Below are 17,622 nucleotides of genomic sequence, written 5' to 3' on the forward strand. Positions count from 1 at the left end.
CCAGGCCGAGCCCAGTATCCGAACCATGCTGTTATTTTCACAGATGCCTCTCAACAAGGCGAAAAAGCAGCAGTAGGTATTTATTCCCACACACTAGAATGGTGTTATTCAATCCGGGTCCCTGATAATACACCAATTTTCGCTGCTGAATTTCTCGCTATTTCTCAAGCAATCATTCTATCGCACTGTCAGTCAATCTTGACAGCGCTTGAAAGTTGGGGAACTAGTCTCTTGTACCAATCCCTAATGTATTTTGTGCACTTAATGTGCGAGAAGTGCGTTTTCAGTGGATCCCAGGGCACTGTGTCATTACTTCAAATTCAATGGCCGATTTTTGAGCGAAGTCAGCCATCAATGAGCATGTTGCCCATGTCGTTCCGAACCTCACCGTGCTGACCACGACCGTCATGAACGTTACCAAATACACCAGTACCTGAGCCATGAGCCCATCTTTGGTACACTGGATTCAGAACATTTAAAATTTCTATAGAACATACGTTCTTGCGCATCAAGGAGTCGTGACACATCTATGACGCTGGTGCGCGGCAGGATTCCTCGCCTTAACCTATATTTATGCCGCTCTGGGTTCACGAGGTCAAATACATGTCCGCCATGCTGGGACGTTGAAACGATAGATCATTCCAGCCTCTACTGCCGGCGGTTAGCACGGCAGACAATTTTTGCAAAACACTCTCGCTCAATTAGGCATGCCGTTTACTGTTCCTATCCTCCTCTCTTTTGGTGCAACTGTGAAAAGGCATGCCCTTAGGCAGCTGTGTCAGCTTCTTCACAAGGATATTATTGAAACCGGGAGACTTTTGTGTTAACTGCTCGATGCCTTCCCTTTTCTCTAAAAATTTGTGTTTCTGATTACTGCTTTAAAATTGTTATTCGACCCACACCACTTTTTTTCCTCGATTTTCATCCGATTTTCTCAGGTTGTCTCAAAATTCATAATTTTTATTTAACAGATTCTATATTTAAGAGCCGCTTGATATAAACTTGGATGAGTTTCTTCCTGTTTTTATCTGCACCAAAACCTGGCCGATACCCCTCCGTGGGTATATGGCATCATTTTTGAGGTAACAACAGCAACTGGCAAAACTGATCCTAGACGTGTCTAGTACAGATAAGCGTACAGCCACTGCTGTGTCCCTAACTTGCAATGATATCGCACAGAACAAGGACTGATTATGATTGTTTAGAGTCTAATCGGGGAAAAATTGCTAACTCTGCTTTCGTCCGAAGGAGTTTTTCGCAACTTGCAATAAAGTGACCACAAGTCAGACACGCTCCTACCACGTTTATTACCCATGTCCGCCACAGCTCAGTGATTGAGGGCTGCTACCGTCTCGTCCACAGTGAATTGAATTCACGAGCGCTATGAGGACAACTTCAGTGAGACTGAAATGCAAGCTGCAGTGGCTGATCCAGTCCAGAGTTCGCGACCAGCAAACAGTGCCGACGTCTGCTATGGCTACGGCCGCTGGATATCTACTGCTGCGGAACGAAGGGAAATGTTTTCTTGCACGTGGAAATTGTCCCGATGTCACAGATCACAATAAGTTCTCCGGTTAGCGTACATCGCCTCTGGTCGATTGGCTCCCTCGCACTAGGTAGGATGGTTTGCGCGAAATCAAGTGGCGAGGCAGCCGGCAGCGGGGTGTGAGACACGGCTGGGTAGCATAAGAAAAATAAGACCGCTTCTCGACTCAGGCTCTTCGACTGCATTCGGGCGGAGCATGGCTCTAAACAGAGGAACGCAATCCAAGTTCAGAAATTATGAGGGCTTCACTCGTATCACGTGTCCACGGAATTCGGCCCTACCAGGATGCTGTAAATAGGATAGAGCAGGTGGCGGGTCGTGAGTCCCTCTTACAAAGGTGCAAGCCAGTTCCAAGCGTAAGTGATTCCTTTGGAGCTATCCGTAACTCCGTACCCACCGTCTTGCCGATGACACTGTTCACGAATTGTCGATTCGAAGTTCACAAGATCGCGCTCGTGAATATGGCCGGGTTTGTGTATGATTTCTTCATAAATAATAAACTTGAATCTTCCTTGTTTGCTGCAGAGTGTAACAAAATAGGATTTTGCAGTTCTGCACTCTGATTGGGCAAATAGGGTACACTCCAGCTTCGCCGGATGTGCAAATAGAACTCAGTCCAGACGGAGATCGATAACTAATAAATGTCCGGGCAGCGCGCTGGTTTGAACTGTCGCTGTCCGACGAGCTCCTGTGTCGGAGCAGCGACGCGCGCACGAGCCCGCTCCTCGGGGTTGGGCAGGCCGCTGGTAGTCTCGTATCGAAACACAGCGGCCTGCACCCCGAAGCGGCCGCCTAACGGCGCTGCTGCGCCGTGCCCTGGGTGCGCGTCTCGTTCTCCTGATGGTAGAGGAGCACGCGCCACTCGCCCAGGGCTGTGCAGACAGGGCGGTTGGTCTTCGTCACATTGGCGATGAGGCCCGGCCATGCACTGTGCCGCTGCTCGCATTCCCACCAACGGAGCCCTGACTCGAGACGGAGGCAGCAGCCAGCCCGGATGTGGTCACACCTACGTAACACGACAAACGTGTGCTTGTGAACACAAGTGCATATTACACCCCTGACAAGCGCGCAAGCGGCGAAGCAAAGTGCACTCGTAGGAAAAAACTAGACAGAAAATGAGAAAATTTTTATGAGTGTACAATGAAAAAAAAAAAAGAGTTCAAAATTTATTGTTTGTCGTGATAGCGCAAATAAAACGGTTTAAACTCTATTTACCGGTGATAAAAATTCAATAGAAAAAAGAGCAGGGACAAGCCAATGCAATCCAGAATTTTGACAACGTAGCAGATCGCGGCGCGCTGCAGAGTTGCATCTGATCTCGTTGTTTTGCTGTCTTGCTTCGCCTGTTGCTCTAACAAAGGAATCTTTTGTTGCAACAAGTAAAATAAACATTTGTGCACTTTTTTATGCACTATACATACCGTGCCTTTGAAGTCGCTGCCGTCAAGGCTACGCATTCGGTCCTCAAAGCGTGTTCTGTGGACGCGCTCCCACCTGAGTGCGCACTTTTAGCAAGTGACACTCTTCGTAAGTACACTTTATTTTACGCCCTTGGCAGGGGTATTAACACGAATACATTTAGAAGCTATCGTACTCGGCTGCTGGCCCGAAATACGCGGGTTCGATCCCGACAGCGGTGGTTGAATTTCTTCGGAGGAGAAATTCTAGAGGCACGTGTACTGTGCGATGTCAGTGCACGTTGAAGAACCCCAGCTGGTCCAAATTATTCGGAGCCCTTCACTACGGCGTCCCTCATAGCCTGAGTCGCTTTGGGACGTTAAACTCTAATAAACCAAACCAAACGAAACATTTAGAAGCGGCCCACTTCCGTCATTTTTATACGATTTCTTTGGTCTTGAATTTTATCGGTGAAACTGATGGCCGCCACAACGCCTAGGAAGATGTCATTTCCCTACCACTTTCAATGGACAATACAAGAAAAAGGGGTAGAAAACGGAGTCAAGGTACTGTGAAGAGCAAAATCTTAGCCTGCGTGTCTCAGGCATTCCCCTTCAACACCCTCCATTCCCAAACACTTCCCATTTACTGTTAAAGCATATGAAACAAATTGTCGATAGGCAAACAAGGTTCTCAGGACAGCGAAAATTTGTTACGCAAATTCGTGCAGGACAAGAAATATCGAATTTAAAACCTGGCATCTGCTAATGCATTACGAAGTCATATTGGGAGAAAATGGCGCGATCGAAACCCATCGTGCTTTGCGAATAAAAGATGCTGCGAGAGACGTATAGCAGAACGCGTGGTAGTCACTGAGATAGAGGGGTGATGTTAAAAATAGCGTATATTACGAACACCTGGTTGATGACCACGTTTTCAAAGAAACAGAGCCAATGGAGGCAATATTAGGCAGCGTTACTCTTTTCAGGCAAGCACTGAAAGTCAAACGAGCAGTGAATGTCGAGTAACCTTGTGGATATATGTTCAACATAAATAGATCGTTTGTGAGGTGGCTTAGAAAAAAATATCGTGCGTTATGTTCGAAATCTACTGGTGCAGGGTTGTAGGGAGTCGTCTTGACGATGTCAGCATAACTTTTATTTCCGCCAGATTTGCTAGTTTAGAAAGGGTACGTAGCTTTTAATCGTTAGAACATGCCACAAAATTTTCATTCAGAGACGTAGACCATGCTGACAAATTCTTGTTTAAGCTGGCTCTAGCCCAGTTTGTAGAAGAGTTATTGAGCGCTACTTATTTCAGACGAGCACACATGCAGACATGACAGAACGATCCCTTCGTGTCATGACAGCGTCCGTCCTACCATGGCTGCAATTGTTTTCGCCTGAAATGAGCAACGCTCAGTTACTCTTCAGAGAACAATGCGCACCAATATCTCTTCAGCCTGTTTCGTTAGCTTTTGCGTAGTTGCTTTTTTTTTTGCGTAAAATGAAATTCATGAGATCTGAGAACTGTCACCTGACTACGCCCTCTAGTGTAGTGGTGTTAGCCCCCTCAACGTAGTACGATGCAAGTAACTTGTTTACTGAATGTCACAGTGAATAAAATGCCACCGGTCACAACGATGGTGCAGTGATCAGCCTGGACACTTAGTTCCCCTAGGATCATGACGCTCGAGCATTCGCGCGATCACATTGGACGGAAGGAAATTATTCCTGCTGTGACGTGAAACGGCGGCAGCGTTTTCACGCGCCTGCTGCAGAATCTCGATTTTAACAAAGGCCCCGCTTATCTAGGGATCGTCGGTGTGAGCCGTGGCCTGATTATTTATCGTGGAATTGTACAACCGTATTTCTCCATCGAGTTGCGTTTGATTGGCCTAACATCGCGATGCGGAAGCGGATAATCAAGCGACAAATTTAAATATCTTCAGATTTGTTAGAGGCTTCAAAAGGAAACGTGTTAAAGTAACAATGAAGAAACAGGCTGAGCTGAGCCTTTTTAAACTATCTCTAAAAATTATAAGTAGAATATTCTGCACGTATAGGCCTATGAAAATAAAACGTGAGGCAGTTTAGGTTTGTTGTTAGCGTATCAGGCGCGAAAATTATGCGGACCTTGTCAGTACGACTGCGTAGAACACAGGACTAGTCGAATCTTAAGAAGGGTACGTTGTCTTTTTTGTCTTGATGCAAGTAAAGAGAAACGAACATAATGAATCCTTGGAGGCGTGAGCAATGTGAAGCGATTCCAAGCGGAAGTGGCACCGAAAGCCTGGGAATTGCTGAACATGAGGCCATAAATTATACAGTTCTCGTGAAGTCCGTTCGGAAGCTTGAAATTGTCCCCCAACAGCTTCGCATAAACTCGACGTCACTCTGACCCCCAATTACGGTGTCGTATGCTGACCGTTAAGTGCGTGATTATTCCAGATAGCGACCATCTATGTCCCCTGCCAAGAAAACTTCATTAAGTGGAAGTTAAAGAGAACGCTTAAGAGCGTTCGCATGTGCAGACACGGTGTGCAGTTATGCGAGTGGCCCACTCCAGCTCTTCCTCCCAATGCATGTACGCATGGTGTTAGGTTGAGTAGAACGAGTACGTGTGTCGGCCTAGAGGCTGTCATAATATGAAAATAATATTTCTGTGAACTGGACCGAAGGTCGGGTCTCCACATCTTATATCCCAAACGCATGATCAGCCTGGAACGAAGTGTGAAGTGCAACTGACGTGTGCAAATACTGGGCGCCCTGGTGTTTCTAAGAGTTTGGCCTACTCGAATATACAAAAGTGCATCTTAAAATTGTCCGCCACTGTTGCTGACAGACTTGAATGGAACTCCTTTATTCAAAAGGGGCATTTCTCAATCGATGTAATTTTTATAGGTGATCATCGATTTGCAATATGTTGTTCTTCGCGGCGCAGTGACAAAACTAACTATAAGACACCATGTTCACGCACATGTCATTTCCGATCGCAATAATACGAGCTGTCTGCACCTGCACTGGAAATGAATGATAATTGGAAAAAAATTCCTTCAGTATGCTTTTTGTTCAGAAAAATCTTGAGTTCCAAAGACGAATCCTTGTGAGCATTCACTAGCACCTAGGTGTATCCTGTAAATGAAACAAACGTTACTTATATCTGAGGAAGAGAAGACTGATGAAAACATTCCTGAGGCCTGCACATATTTGTATAGAGATGCTGGAGACTGACGTGAGCCATATCACCTGTGAGGTAAGCTCTTTACAGGGTCTGTGTGCGTTCTCTCAGCGTTCCATTACAGCTGTGCAAGGAGATTCTGGCTCATCCTCAGTGCAGTACAAAAACTTCTGCTGATATGTAGTACACATTCTTACAACGCTCGCCCGAGAAATCGATCACTCGGAAGTTGAGCCATTGCTTGCTATTCTCTGAGATAATTTTCACACAGACACGGACCGAACTGAGTATACATATACGTGTACACGTAGGTTAATTATATGCACGCTTGCACACATATGAACACATTTAAGGTAGTTGGGATCGGCACGGCATTGCCTCCTACACACATTCACTGAACCTGTTTTAGGTCAAGCTGCCTTTGTCCTCTGCCACTTTCGTGACTGGCATGCGGGAAACTTCACTCACCGGTGGGCCGGATCAGCACTGAGCTGTTTGCTGACTTGCTCCCTGCGCCACTCGGCGTGGTGGTGAGCTGAGAGCTGCTCGTCGCTGATGATGCACAGCCGGGCGTTGGCACTGACTCCATCCTCCGCTCCGGCAGAGTGCCGGCCGGGCTCGGTGACCGCGCTTATGACCTCGGTGGCCTGCGTTTACATTATTGATACGGTCAATCCTAAGATGTCATAATACCAGAATAGAAACTTCTGAAAGCGACGCTACTCCGTTGCGTTTCTCTATATTCAAAGTTGCTTCCCATTTAGTAATGCACTGTATAACTCGCACACCCTGCAGTAGTCTGCAGATATCTATTCTAGGCTCCGTGTCAACACGTCGATGAAATGGGTTTATGTGCTATTGTTGCGCTCCATAAATCCTTGGCGGTATGGCTGCACAACTACAAAGTATATAATCAAGACAGACCAGTCTGTAGGAGCACCGCACTCGTACAAGAGAGGTTCAAAGTCCCCTTTGGACGCGTAAATATTTCGCGTCCCTTGGTTCCTTCTCTACTAAAGGCGTATTGTCTTCGCGTAATTTCAGTGTAGCTACAACAGCAAAATGACTTCCACCAACAACTCTGAACCCTGCAACTTAAGATTACGCAGTGCAGTTCAAATAAAGTACGGTGCAATGACCTCAGCTCTAATTCATTGATTAATGATCGGAATATCTGACCATGGCACTATGATAGTTACCAGCGGGGTGTACGATTCCTCCGTATCACTGCCTCTGCCCTTAGCGACTAAATTGTTTCGGGTACTGTATAGACCTGTGCAGAATTTTTCGACTCTTTCTACTATATTAGTCGTATTCATAATGACCATCCGCGGTGGCTCAGTGGTAAGGAACTCGTCTACCGAGCCGGAGTACCTGGGTTTGAACCCGACAGCGGCGGCCGCGTTTCGATGGAGGCGAAACGCAAGAGGCGCCCGTGGGCTGTGCGATGTCAGTGCACGAAGATCCCCAGGTGGTCGAAATTATTCCGGAGACCTCCACTACGGTACCACTTTCTTCTTTCACTCCCAGCTTCCTCCTTTCCCTTACGGCGCGGTTCAGGTGTACGCCGAGATATGTGTGGCAGATACTGTGCCATTTCCGTTCCTCAAAAAACCATAAAACCAATTTACCATCTTTCCTTTCCCCTTGGTTGCCGATGGCCGTTTTTAAGGATACCTGCGTTCTTCAGATCAGGGTGCACGCCTCCGTTGCCCCCCTGTCGTCGAGGGCCTAGTAATGGCTCGCGAATAAAAATTTCTGTGTCTCAAGGAGTGTTTAAATTGAGCAAAACATTATTTGCAGATGTGATGGCGACCAGGCAGACATGGGAGAGAAAGCAACAAAGAGCAAGCTCGAGTTCCTGCACGTTCGGTCCTGCCTGGTGGCACTAAGCTAAGCTGGGTGTGGTCCATTGTCATCCGCCCCTCGGATTCTACGTTACGGACATACATTATTAAAAGCAGTGCGTTCTTACACCTAGGACCACGATGCCAGAATTTCATTCTCCAACAACGCACAGAGTTTTAGCCACCATATGTGTAAGTGAGATATGTGACGATTTATGTGCAGTCGTTTGACTTTATCTGGTAAATAACCGAATATGAAGTGTTGTGACCTGTGCCCTGACCCGTCATCTAGAGAATGTAGTAGGAATGTCGGGCGGTAGGTGGTGGTAACGATGCTACAAACGCGCGAATGAACTGGAGACCCAGTTCAGTACTTCACCTACCTGCGTCGTGATGTCGGCAGTGTTGGGTCCTGAGCTGGGGCAGAGCAGCGTGACATGCGCGTCTTGGATCTGGTGGTGGTTGAATGTGGCTACAGACCAGACCGACGGAGGCAGTGCGTTTCTTGGCTCGCCGTTGACCTCAGAGTTCGGTCCGCTTTCATCGTTAGTGGAGTCACACATGGTGAGTAGCCGCTGAACAAGTGTTGTCGGGCGACGAGCCAGTGGGGGTTAATGGCAGCGCCTTGAAGTGAGCCTGTGGGTCTATTTGTTGGCTCAAATGAAGAAGACGCAGTTCAGAGGCAGTGGCCTGGAATAATAAAAAAATGGGATAAACAAAGTTCTTCATCTACGACAGAAATTAGAAAATAAATCTTTTGTGAAGTCTCCTAACATTCAGGGTAACGGGCCGGATGGTTGAGGGGGAAATACTGGATACAAAAATTAAGCACTACAGATGGTATTTATTCTTGCTGTTTGCAAAAGAGCGAACTGAGACCATGCTCTGATACAGCGTGTTACCATAAAACCTTTACTCAAAAAAGGAAACCATGGACGTCTGAGGCACTTGCAGGGTTTAAGAATACCGCGTAGATAGCATAAGAAACTGTGGGATACCAGAAAGGAGAATAATCGGTCGGAGGGAGGTGGAGAATGTAGGGGACACTGAAGAGAAAAAGGAGTTCTTAAGAGACGACGTTGGGATTTTTACCTGCTGGCGAGGAACGAAGGACGTGATGGTGGCTCGGACAGGGCGACGTTTCTTGAAGTACCAGGTAATAGATGGATGAGTGAATGATCAAGCACCCACTTGAAAGGACTGCAGCCTCGCACCTGGGGTATCATGTGAATGTGGTCATAAATGTTGGCGATTATGAAGCTCATTATACTGATATCTGACAAACCTAGCACGTATGCCATTGTGCATGACACATGAAATGCACTGAAGTTGTCACGCTTCGTTGCGGACCGCTGCGTGTTGGGCACTAGCCACTTACACCAACGCTGGGGTCTTGGCGCACGTAGCAGAATCTTACAAAAGTTCAGAAAAAGCGTGTGCAAACTCAGTATTATCACAACGTACGAAGTTGTGTGCAGTTGCGCCGGTAAGTGTTGAAGAAAGTTGAATACCTGCTGCAACTTAAGGCTGACCGTTTCAACAAGAAAATTACACAAGAAGAAATAATTGCGCAGAGCACTGCAGAATTCCATTTACATGAAGTGTTCTCAGAGCTACACGTCATAATTGAGAATGCGAAAAATGAAAAAGTGCGAAGAGGACAATTTTTTCCTAATTGCCACGTCCTTCCGCAGGGCGAGCATATGGTTTAGGGGGTTTAACGTCCCAAAACAACTCAGGCTACAGGGACGCCGTAGTGAAGGGCTCCGTAAATTTCTACCACCTGGGGTAAATGTAGTTCGTGACCACGTTCTGTGCATGTGCGAAAGACAGCAAAGAGCGGAAGGCACATGCCGCTTGGTTTCATAAATGTGTTAAGGACAAGCAGCTACGATCAGGAAGCGCATTGAGTGACCACTGATTGGTTATCTTCTCAATTTATCAACAAGTGCGAGTCATTTCTATATGCGCATGAGAAAGGGGGGGGGGGGGGGTGTCCGCTCCGTTATCAATCGAAACTCTCAAAAGTATGAACATTCTCTTCCTGCTGCTCATCGCAAACGCACGAAACCGCTTCGGGTTGCACCTAACCATGCGGAAGTGCTCCATCGTAGATAATTTTTTCCTGCCCGAAGGGCGCGGAAACAACACTACTCGCATTTTATTATCTCCAGCCTGGGCCTTGAATGACGCGGGAAAGCCGGTCACTTTCGAGCCACCGGAGCTGATCACACAGGCACGCAGTCGAGAACCCTCGTAACACTTCAGACAGAGCGAAGGCTAAAGGCTGACAGCGAACAGATCACTCGCTGTTGCCCTTGCCCAGAGGTGTTCAGCATTCGAGAAGTTTGTGAAGATACTTATAAGCCAAAGGATAAAACGGCTTCGTTTACCTTTTGGAGGTCGTCTTATAGAGCTGCGGGAGCGGACGGAAGACCAGCTGCCGTGCACGAGAGACAGGCGCGAGGAACGGGTTGCCTGGCCTCGTGAAGAGCGTGCTGGTCGTGCAATGATGATGATTATGATTGAGAAAACACCAAAACACATAATTGGGCTTTATATTGGTGGTCGGTCCCAGTTTTTCACGGAATGATGTGCTCGAAAAATGGGTGTGGTTGAAAGATGTAATAACATTGTAATAGAAATGGTGGTGCTTCAGGCGTTTTTCTTCTGTTTTGTAGATGCGTTTTAGCGGCAGAGACAACTGTTGCGAGAAAACAAAACTGTTAATAAAGTAACTTTACAATTCCACTAATTGCCTTGAAAAGCCTTTTTTTCCTCTACGGCTGTAGTTAGCGTATGCATATGAATCAGAGTAGAAATTGTTATTCGCAAATCGGCGAGATGGGCGTTTTTTGTCATTTTTGGTGTTCTGTCGTGAATTTTCTGCAGATTGTGGAGTAGGAAATGACCAAATTTCGGAAAGAGTAATGGAGGTAAGGATACACAGCTTAAAATAGGAGTATTATCTTGAGGCACATGAGAAAAACGCTTAGATTGCAGATGCGTAGCTTCTTCGGCCAGTAGGTGCATGATACCGGGTAGAGAAGCCAGCAGTACAGGGCGCGTGCACAAGAGAAGGAATTCACATTGACGACACTGGAGTTTTTTTTTTTTTTTTGTTGCAGGCAATGGGCTTTTACTCAGAAGGGCGTCAATGTCAGGATGAACCAAATCACATTCCAGATACATAACAGCTGTACGAATAACTAGAATGTTCTTATTTTTTGGCAGATATTGCCGAACAGCCGACCAGTAGAAATCAAGCTGAGCAGCAAGACGGGAGTGCTGGCCGAAGTTGGAGGCAAATTGGGCGAAGCCAGTCATGCAAATGACCCACCTGTCTCCACTGTTCAGTCTTGAGAATTCGGCATATTCTTTTCTGGTAGCCCGCAGATGGCTTTTGATGGCCGAAAGGACTGCTGATATCTTGCGGTGGATGTTCATATCGAATGCAGTAATAATAACATCGAGCTTTGCAGGAGATGAAGGCGATAGCACTGCCGCAGAAGGGAGCCTGGCGTCATTGGGCGCCAAGTCGGCGTTCATTGGGCGTGTTGCCCACGTCGTTCCGAACCTCACTCTGCTGTCTACGACCTGTTATGAGCGTTGTCAAATACACTAGTACCTGAGCCATGAGCCCATCCTTGGCACAGCGGATGTAGAACAATTAAAATTCCCATGGAACATACGTTCTTGAGCATGTAGGCAGTATGAGGTTTCCATGATGCTGTTGCGTTGCAGGATTGCTCGCCTTAATCTATATTTATGCCGTTCTGGGTTCACGCCGTTGAATCGATGGGTGTCATGGGGGAACACTGAAACAGTACATCATTTCATCCGCTACTGCCGGTGGTTTGCACGACAGAGAATTCAGTTTATGCTAAATCCTCGCGCTCAGTTAGCTCTGCCGTTTACTCTTCCTGTCCTCCTCTATTCCGCTGCAACCATCAAAAGATGAGCCTTGAAGCACGTGTGTCAGCTTCTTCAAAAGTATATTATTGAAACCGGGTGGAACTGCCCCGAACCCTGGCCAATCCCCCACCGTGGCTATGTACCATCATTTTTGAGGCAAAAACAATAACAACAACCAATGTTTAAACTGGTCCTAAACGTGTCTGAAGTAGAGGTAAGTGTAGGACGACACCTGTGTCCTTAACTTGCGCTGACATCACACAGAACAAGAACATTTATGTTTGTTTACAACCTAATGTGAAAAATTGCTAACTCTGCCTTGGTCCGAAGGCGTTGTTCGCAACTTGCAATAAAGAGACCACAAATCAGGCGCGCTCCTACCACAAGCCGTTTATTACCAATGTCCGTCACCACACAGCGATTGCGGGCTGCTGCCATCACGCACTCAGTGAATTCACGAGAGCTTAGAGCACAATCACCTGAAACGGAATGCAAGTAGCAGTGGCTCATCCAGTCAAAATTTCACGACCAGCAAACAGTATTGACGACTGCTATGACCACGGCCACTGCATATCTACTGCGGCGGGACGAATGGTAAGGGTTTAGTCTATTTGGAGGCTGTCTCAATGACACATGTCACAATAAGTTCTTCAGTTATCGTACACCGCCTCTGGTCGATTGGCTCACTCGCACTAGGTAGGATGCTTTGCACGAAATCATGTGGAAAGACAGCCGGCAGTGGGGCACAGGACACGGCTTGGTAGCATGCGAAAAATAAGACTGCTTCTCGATTCAGGCTTCTCGACTGCATTCGCACGGAGCATGGCCCTAAACACAGAAAAGCAAAGTTCAGAATGTGTCAGGGCTTCACTCGTAACGCGTGCCCGCGGAATTGGGCACTGCAAGGATGCTGTTATAGGGTACAGTTGGTGGCAGGCCTTGAGTCCCCCTTGCAAAGGTGCAAGCCCATTCCAAACGGCAGTGGTTCCTTTGGCACTATCCGTAACTCCGTACACACCGTCTTGCCGATGACACTGTTCACGAGCTGTCGATTCGGAGTTCACATGATGGCGCTCGTGCAAACGGCCGGGTTTTCTTATCAATAAATTGTTTGGATCTTCCTTGTTTGCTACGGAGAGTAACAAGCAAGGATATTGCAGTTGTGCTCTGCAGTCGGGTAAATGGGTACACTCCAGCTTGGCCGGGTGTGCTGAAAGAACTCAGTCCAGACGAAGATAGACGATTAAGAAATGTGCGGGCAGCGCGCTGGTTTGAACTGTCGCTGTCCGACGAGCTCCCGTGTCGGAGCAGCGACGCGCGCGCGAGCCCGCTCCTCGGGGTAGGGCAGGCCGCTGGTGGTCTCGTATCGAAACACAGCGGCTGCACCCCGAGGCGGCCGTCTAACGGCGCTACTGCGCCGTGCCCTGGGTGCGCGTCTCGTTCTCCAGGTGGTAGAGGAGCCCGCGCCACTCGCCCAGGACTGTGCAGGACGGTCGGTTGGCTTTCATCGCATTGGCGATGAGGCCCGGCGAAGCACTGTGCCGCTGCTCGCATTCCCACCAACGGAGCCCTGACTCGAGACGGAGGCAGCAGCCAGCCCGGATGTGGTCACACCTACGTAACACGACAAACGTGTGCTTGTGAACACGAATACATTTTACACGAATATACTTCCAAGCTGCCGACTTCAGTCGGTTTTATACAGTTTTTTTTGGCCTTGAATTTTAAGGTGAAGCCAAGGCTGCCAAAATGCATAGAAAGATGTCATTTCCCTTCCCCTCTGAAGAGAAAATCCAAGAAAAACGGAGTTGCAAACAGTTTCCCCGTACTGTGAACAGCAATATTAGCCTACCTGTTTCAGGCATTCCCCTTTAACACCCTCCATTCGCACACAATTTCCGTTTACTGTTAAAACATATGAAACAATTACTCGGCAGGCAAATAAAAAGACTTTCAGGAACGCGCAAATTTTTCAGCAATTTGTGCACGACAATAAATATCGAATTTAAAACATGGCATCCCTTAATGCATTGCGAATACATAATGGGAGAAAGCGCGCGATCTAAAGGGTTCGTGCTTTGCTAGTAATCTGCTGATACGTAGAAGATGCTCTAACAATGCCCACCCGAGCAATGAATCAACCTGAAATTGAACCATGGCTTGCTATTCTCTGAGATAACTTTCACACAGGCAAGAACAAAAGTGGGTGTACATATACGTGTGCACGTAAGTTGAATATATGCAAGCATACACTCATATCAGCACATTTAAGGGACTTTGGGACCGGCACGGCATTGCCTACTGCACACATTCTCTGAAATTGCTTTGTCTTACCCTCTGCCACTTTCGCGACTTGCATGCGAGACACTTCACTCACCGGCAGCGCGCATCAGCACTGAGCTGTTTGCTGACTTGCTCCCTGCGCGACTCTGTGCGGTGGTGAACTGAGAGCTGCTCGTCGCTGATGCACAGCTTGGCGTTGGCACTGACTCCTCCTTCCTCTCCGGAGGAGTGCGGGGCAGGCTTGGTGGCCACGCTTAAGATGTCAGTGGCCTGCGTTTACATTAATGGTTCGGTAAGTCACAAGAGGTCAAAATAACTGAACAGGCTCCGGTGACCGCGACCCAAGTCGATTGCATTTCAGCACTTTCGTAGTGAGGCTGGTTTATCTCTCTCCAGATGGGCAAGGTACGAAAGGTTTCTTTAACGAAGAAATTTAATTTCTTGGTATAAATGAGAAATTTCTTCCCATCTGGAAAGTGCACTCTGTAACTCCTACAGCCTGTAATAGTTTGCACATATCTATTCCAGGCTACGTGCCAATACGGCGCAGTAATGAGGTATTTTGCTAATGTTGCGTTTCATAAACAGTTGATAGTAATTCAAGATAGCTATAAAAGTTATACCAATCTGTAGGAGCCCCTAACAGCTACGGGAGAGGTTAAAAGTCTACTATAGGTTCGTTCCCTAAGAGAGGCGGGTTGTGTTCGCGTAATTTAAGTGTAGTTAACAAGAGCAAAATGACTTCCACTCCCCACTTTGAGCCTTACAACTTAAAATTACGCAGCTGCATTTCAATCAACTATGGTGCAATGACGTCAACTCTAAGTCATTGATTAATAATTGGAATACCAAATCATGGTAACATGATAGTCAGCAGCGGGGTGTAGAATTCTTCCAGATCACTGCTTCTGGCGGTAGCGACCAAATCGTCCCTCATTTTCCTGTTGAGAATTGCTCGGCTCTTTGAACTATGTCAGTCGTATTCATAATAGCATTGCCCCACGCAGAAGGGCAGACCACCCGGAAGTGGTTGGAATGCGGCAGCGACAAAGCGCGAGTACGAAGAGATCAGTCTACGCACGAGAAACGGAGCAACCATCCCGATAGTACACACAATTAGGGTCCTCGGCATGATAATCGAGGCCAACGTCGTCAACGGCGAAGCGAACACTAAATTAAAGCACAAGACAGCCAAAGCGATGCTAGTCCTCAAGAGGGTCACTAGGAGAACAGACGGAATGAGGGAGGAGAGTCTCACACGACTCATACACTCTTTCGTCATTAGCCATATTGCGTGCGTTGCTGCATTCCACAACCGGTACATGGGAGAAGAAGCCAAGATCAATGTCCTCATTCGCAGTGTGTACAAGATAGCACAGGGTCTACCAGAGTCCGCCAGCACGAAACACTTGCTCCAGCTCGGACTTCACAACACGCTTAGCGAAATCGTAGAGGCGCAGCGCACTTCACAACTAGAAAGATTAACGGGAACGACAGCAGGCCGCCAGGTCACGGAAAGTCTCGGCACCCGTTACCACGCACAACAAGGCCAGAAAGTCGCCATTCTGGACGCGATCAGACAAACGCTAAGATTCGACGCGATTCCACGGAACGTCGACCCGGAACACAACCGGGAAAGAAGAGTGGCCAGGGCCAGAGCTCTCCTACACAGCCACGGAGACGATATGGGGACAAGGTTCGTTGACGCCGCGGAATACGCAGAACGCTCGCGATTCGCAGTTGCGGTCGTCGATTCGTGTGGCAGAACGCGCATAACGGCAAGTGTATCGTGCGAACGAGCAGGAGAGGCGGAGGAAGCGGCGGTGGCACTCGCCTTCACGGATCCGACGTGCGCCATGGCTCTCCGACTCTCGTCACACGGTCAGAAACTTCGCCGAAGGATGGATCTCACACAGAGCCTCCCGAGTCCTGAGAAACCGACAAGTCCAGCACGAGGTAGAATTTCAATCCAGAATTCAGTGGTTCCGGACGCGCATGAAAGAAGTATCGAAACGCATCGCAACCAAAACGAGACGGCACACGCCAAGGCGCGCGAGCTCGCGAACCGCGCGGCGACCGTCGTCCGTGGAATAGCGCCAAAGACTGCTTGACCAGCTACAACGAAATTACCAAGGCCCTCTGCCTGGCCCGCAAAACCTTCCCTCCGCCCAGCGACAAGCTGGACAAGGCGCACGCGGTGGCCCTCAGACAAATGCAGACGCTCACGAACCCCAACCCGGAACTATACCACAAACTCTACCCCGATACATACCCGACGAATATATGCAAGGTCTGCCACGCCAATATAGCCACTTTAACTCACATGCTTTGGGACTGTAACAAAAACCTGCACGGTGCAAATTCTGGAACCCTCGCGCCGCGGTTGGCCGCTGCCTTGCGCAGCCCCAGCCTCGGTGACCAACCCTGGGCCGTCGACACTGGGTGAGGCGACAGCGAGGCAACGCCTCGACGTCCCCCCGTGGGAGACCTAAGGCCCCGTCCGCGAAAGCTCTGCAGGACTACATATATATTTGTGTTGTTACTGATAAAGCTTTCAGTTGATAGTTAGCGCTGGTCCTGTTGTCCTCTTTTCTTTGTCCCTCGTCTTAGCGCTGTTTTTTTTTCCAGCAGTATGTACCAACTAACTCAACTCTCCGTTTTAATAAAGTGGTTACCAACGAAATGTTTCCAGGTTGCCTGCGTTTTTCAGATCAGGGTGCACGCCTCCACTGCACACCTGTCTTCGAAAGCCCAACTCTGGGTCAGGAATCAAAATTTGTGCCTGAAGGGTTGTTTAAATTCAGCAAAATATTATTTGCAGGCGTAATAGCGACGAGGTAGAGAACTGGGAGAGAAATCAGGAAAGAGCAATCTCCATCTCGTACACGTTCGGTCCTGTCTGGTGGCACCCAGCTGAGGTGGGGGTCGTTGATTGTCTTCCGTCCCTGTGATTCTACGTTACGGATATGCATTATTAAAATCAGTGCAGTCTTAAACCTACGACCACGATGCCGGAATTTTTTCTGCAACCAGTCATCATTTGTATCATTTGAGAATTTATGTGCAGTCGTTTGCATTTATGGGCTAAATATCCAAATATGAAGTGTTTCGACCTGTGCCCTTACCCGTCATCTAGAAAATGTGACTATGGTAGTAGGAATGCCGAGCGTTAAACATGTGGTGGTAAAGTTGCTACAAACGCGATGGCATCGAGTGTGAACTGGAGACCCAGTTCCGTGCTTCACCTACCTGTGCCGCGATGTAGGCAGTGTTGGGTCGTGAACTGGGGCAGAGCAGCTTGACGTGCGTGTCTTGAATCTGGAGGCGATCGAATGGGGCGACGGACCCGACCGATGTAGAGAGCAAATTTCTTCGCTCGCCGTTGATTTTAGAGTTGGGTTGGTGTCCTCCGCCGCTGTCATCTTTGATGGCGTAAGGCATGATGTATAGTCG

At 48.1% G+C, this 17,622-nt stretch overlaps 2 protein-coding genes across 2 annotated transcripts; both read right to left on the reverse strand.

Annotated features, from left to right (window-relative positions):
* Positions 1–2,338: 2,338 nt before the first annotated feature.
* LOC149342610 (uncharacterized) lies at positions 2,339–8,627 on the reverse strand. Its single transcript, XM_089546821.1, has 3 exons — positions 8,355–8,627; positions 6,593–6,771; positions 2,339–2,552 (listed from the first exon to the last, which is right to left on the reverse strand). Exons 1-3 carry the CDS (start codon positions 8,532–8,534, stop codon positions 2,339–2,341), a joined length of 573 nt encoding a protein of 190 aa, XP_089402947.1. The 5' UTR covers positions 8,535–8,627.
* Positions 8,628–13,295: 4,668 nt separating this feature from the next.
* Positions 13,296–17,610, reverse strand: LOC149342611 (uncharacterized). Its single transcript, XM_089546822.1, has 3 exons — positions 17,419–17,610; positions 14,264–14,439; positions 13,296–13,500 (listed from the first exon to the last, which is right to left on the reverse strand). Exons 1-3 carry the CDS (start codon positions 17,608–17,610, stop codon positions 13,296–13,298), a joined length of 573 nt encoding a protein of 190 aa, XP_089402948.1.
* Positions 17,611–17,622: the final 12 nt, after the last annotated feature.

Source organism: Amblyomma mixtum, chromosome 5, assembly GCF_055824585.1.
Source record: "Amblyomma mixtum isolate Tamu chromosome 5, ASM5582458v1, whole genome shotgun sequence".
In the NCBI taxonomy this organism is placed as follows: domain Eukaryota; kingdom Metazoa; phylum Arthropoda; class Arachnida; order Ixodida; family Ixodidae; genus Amblyomma; species Amblyomma mixtum.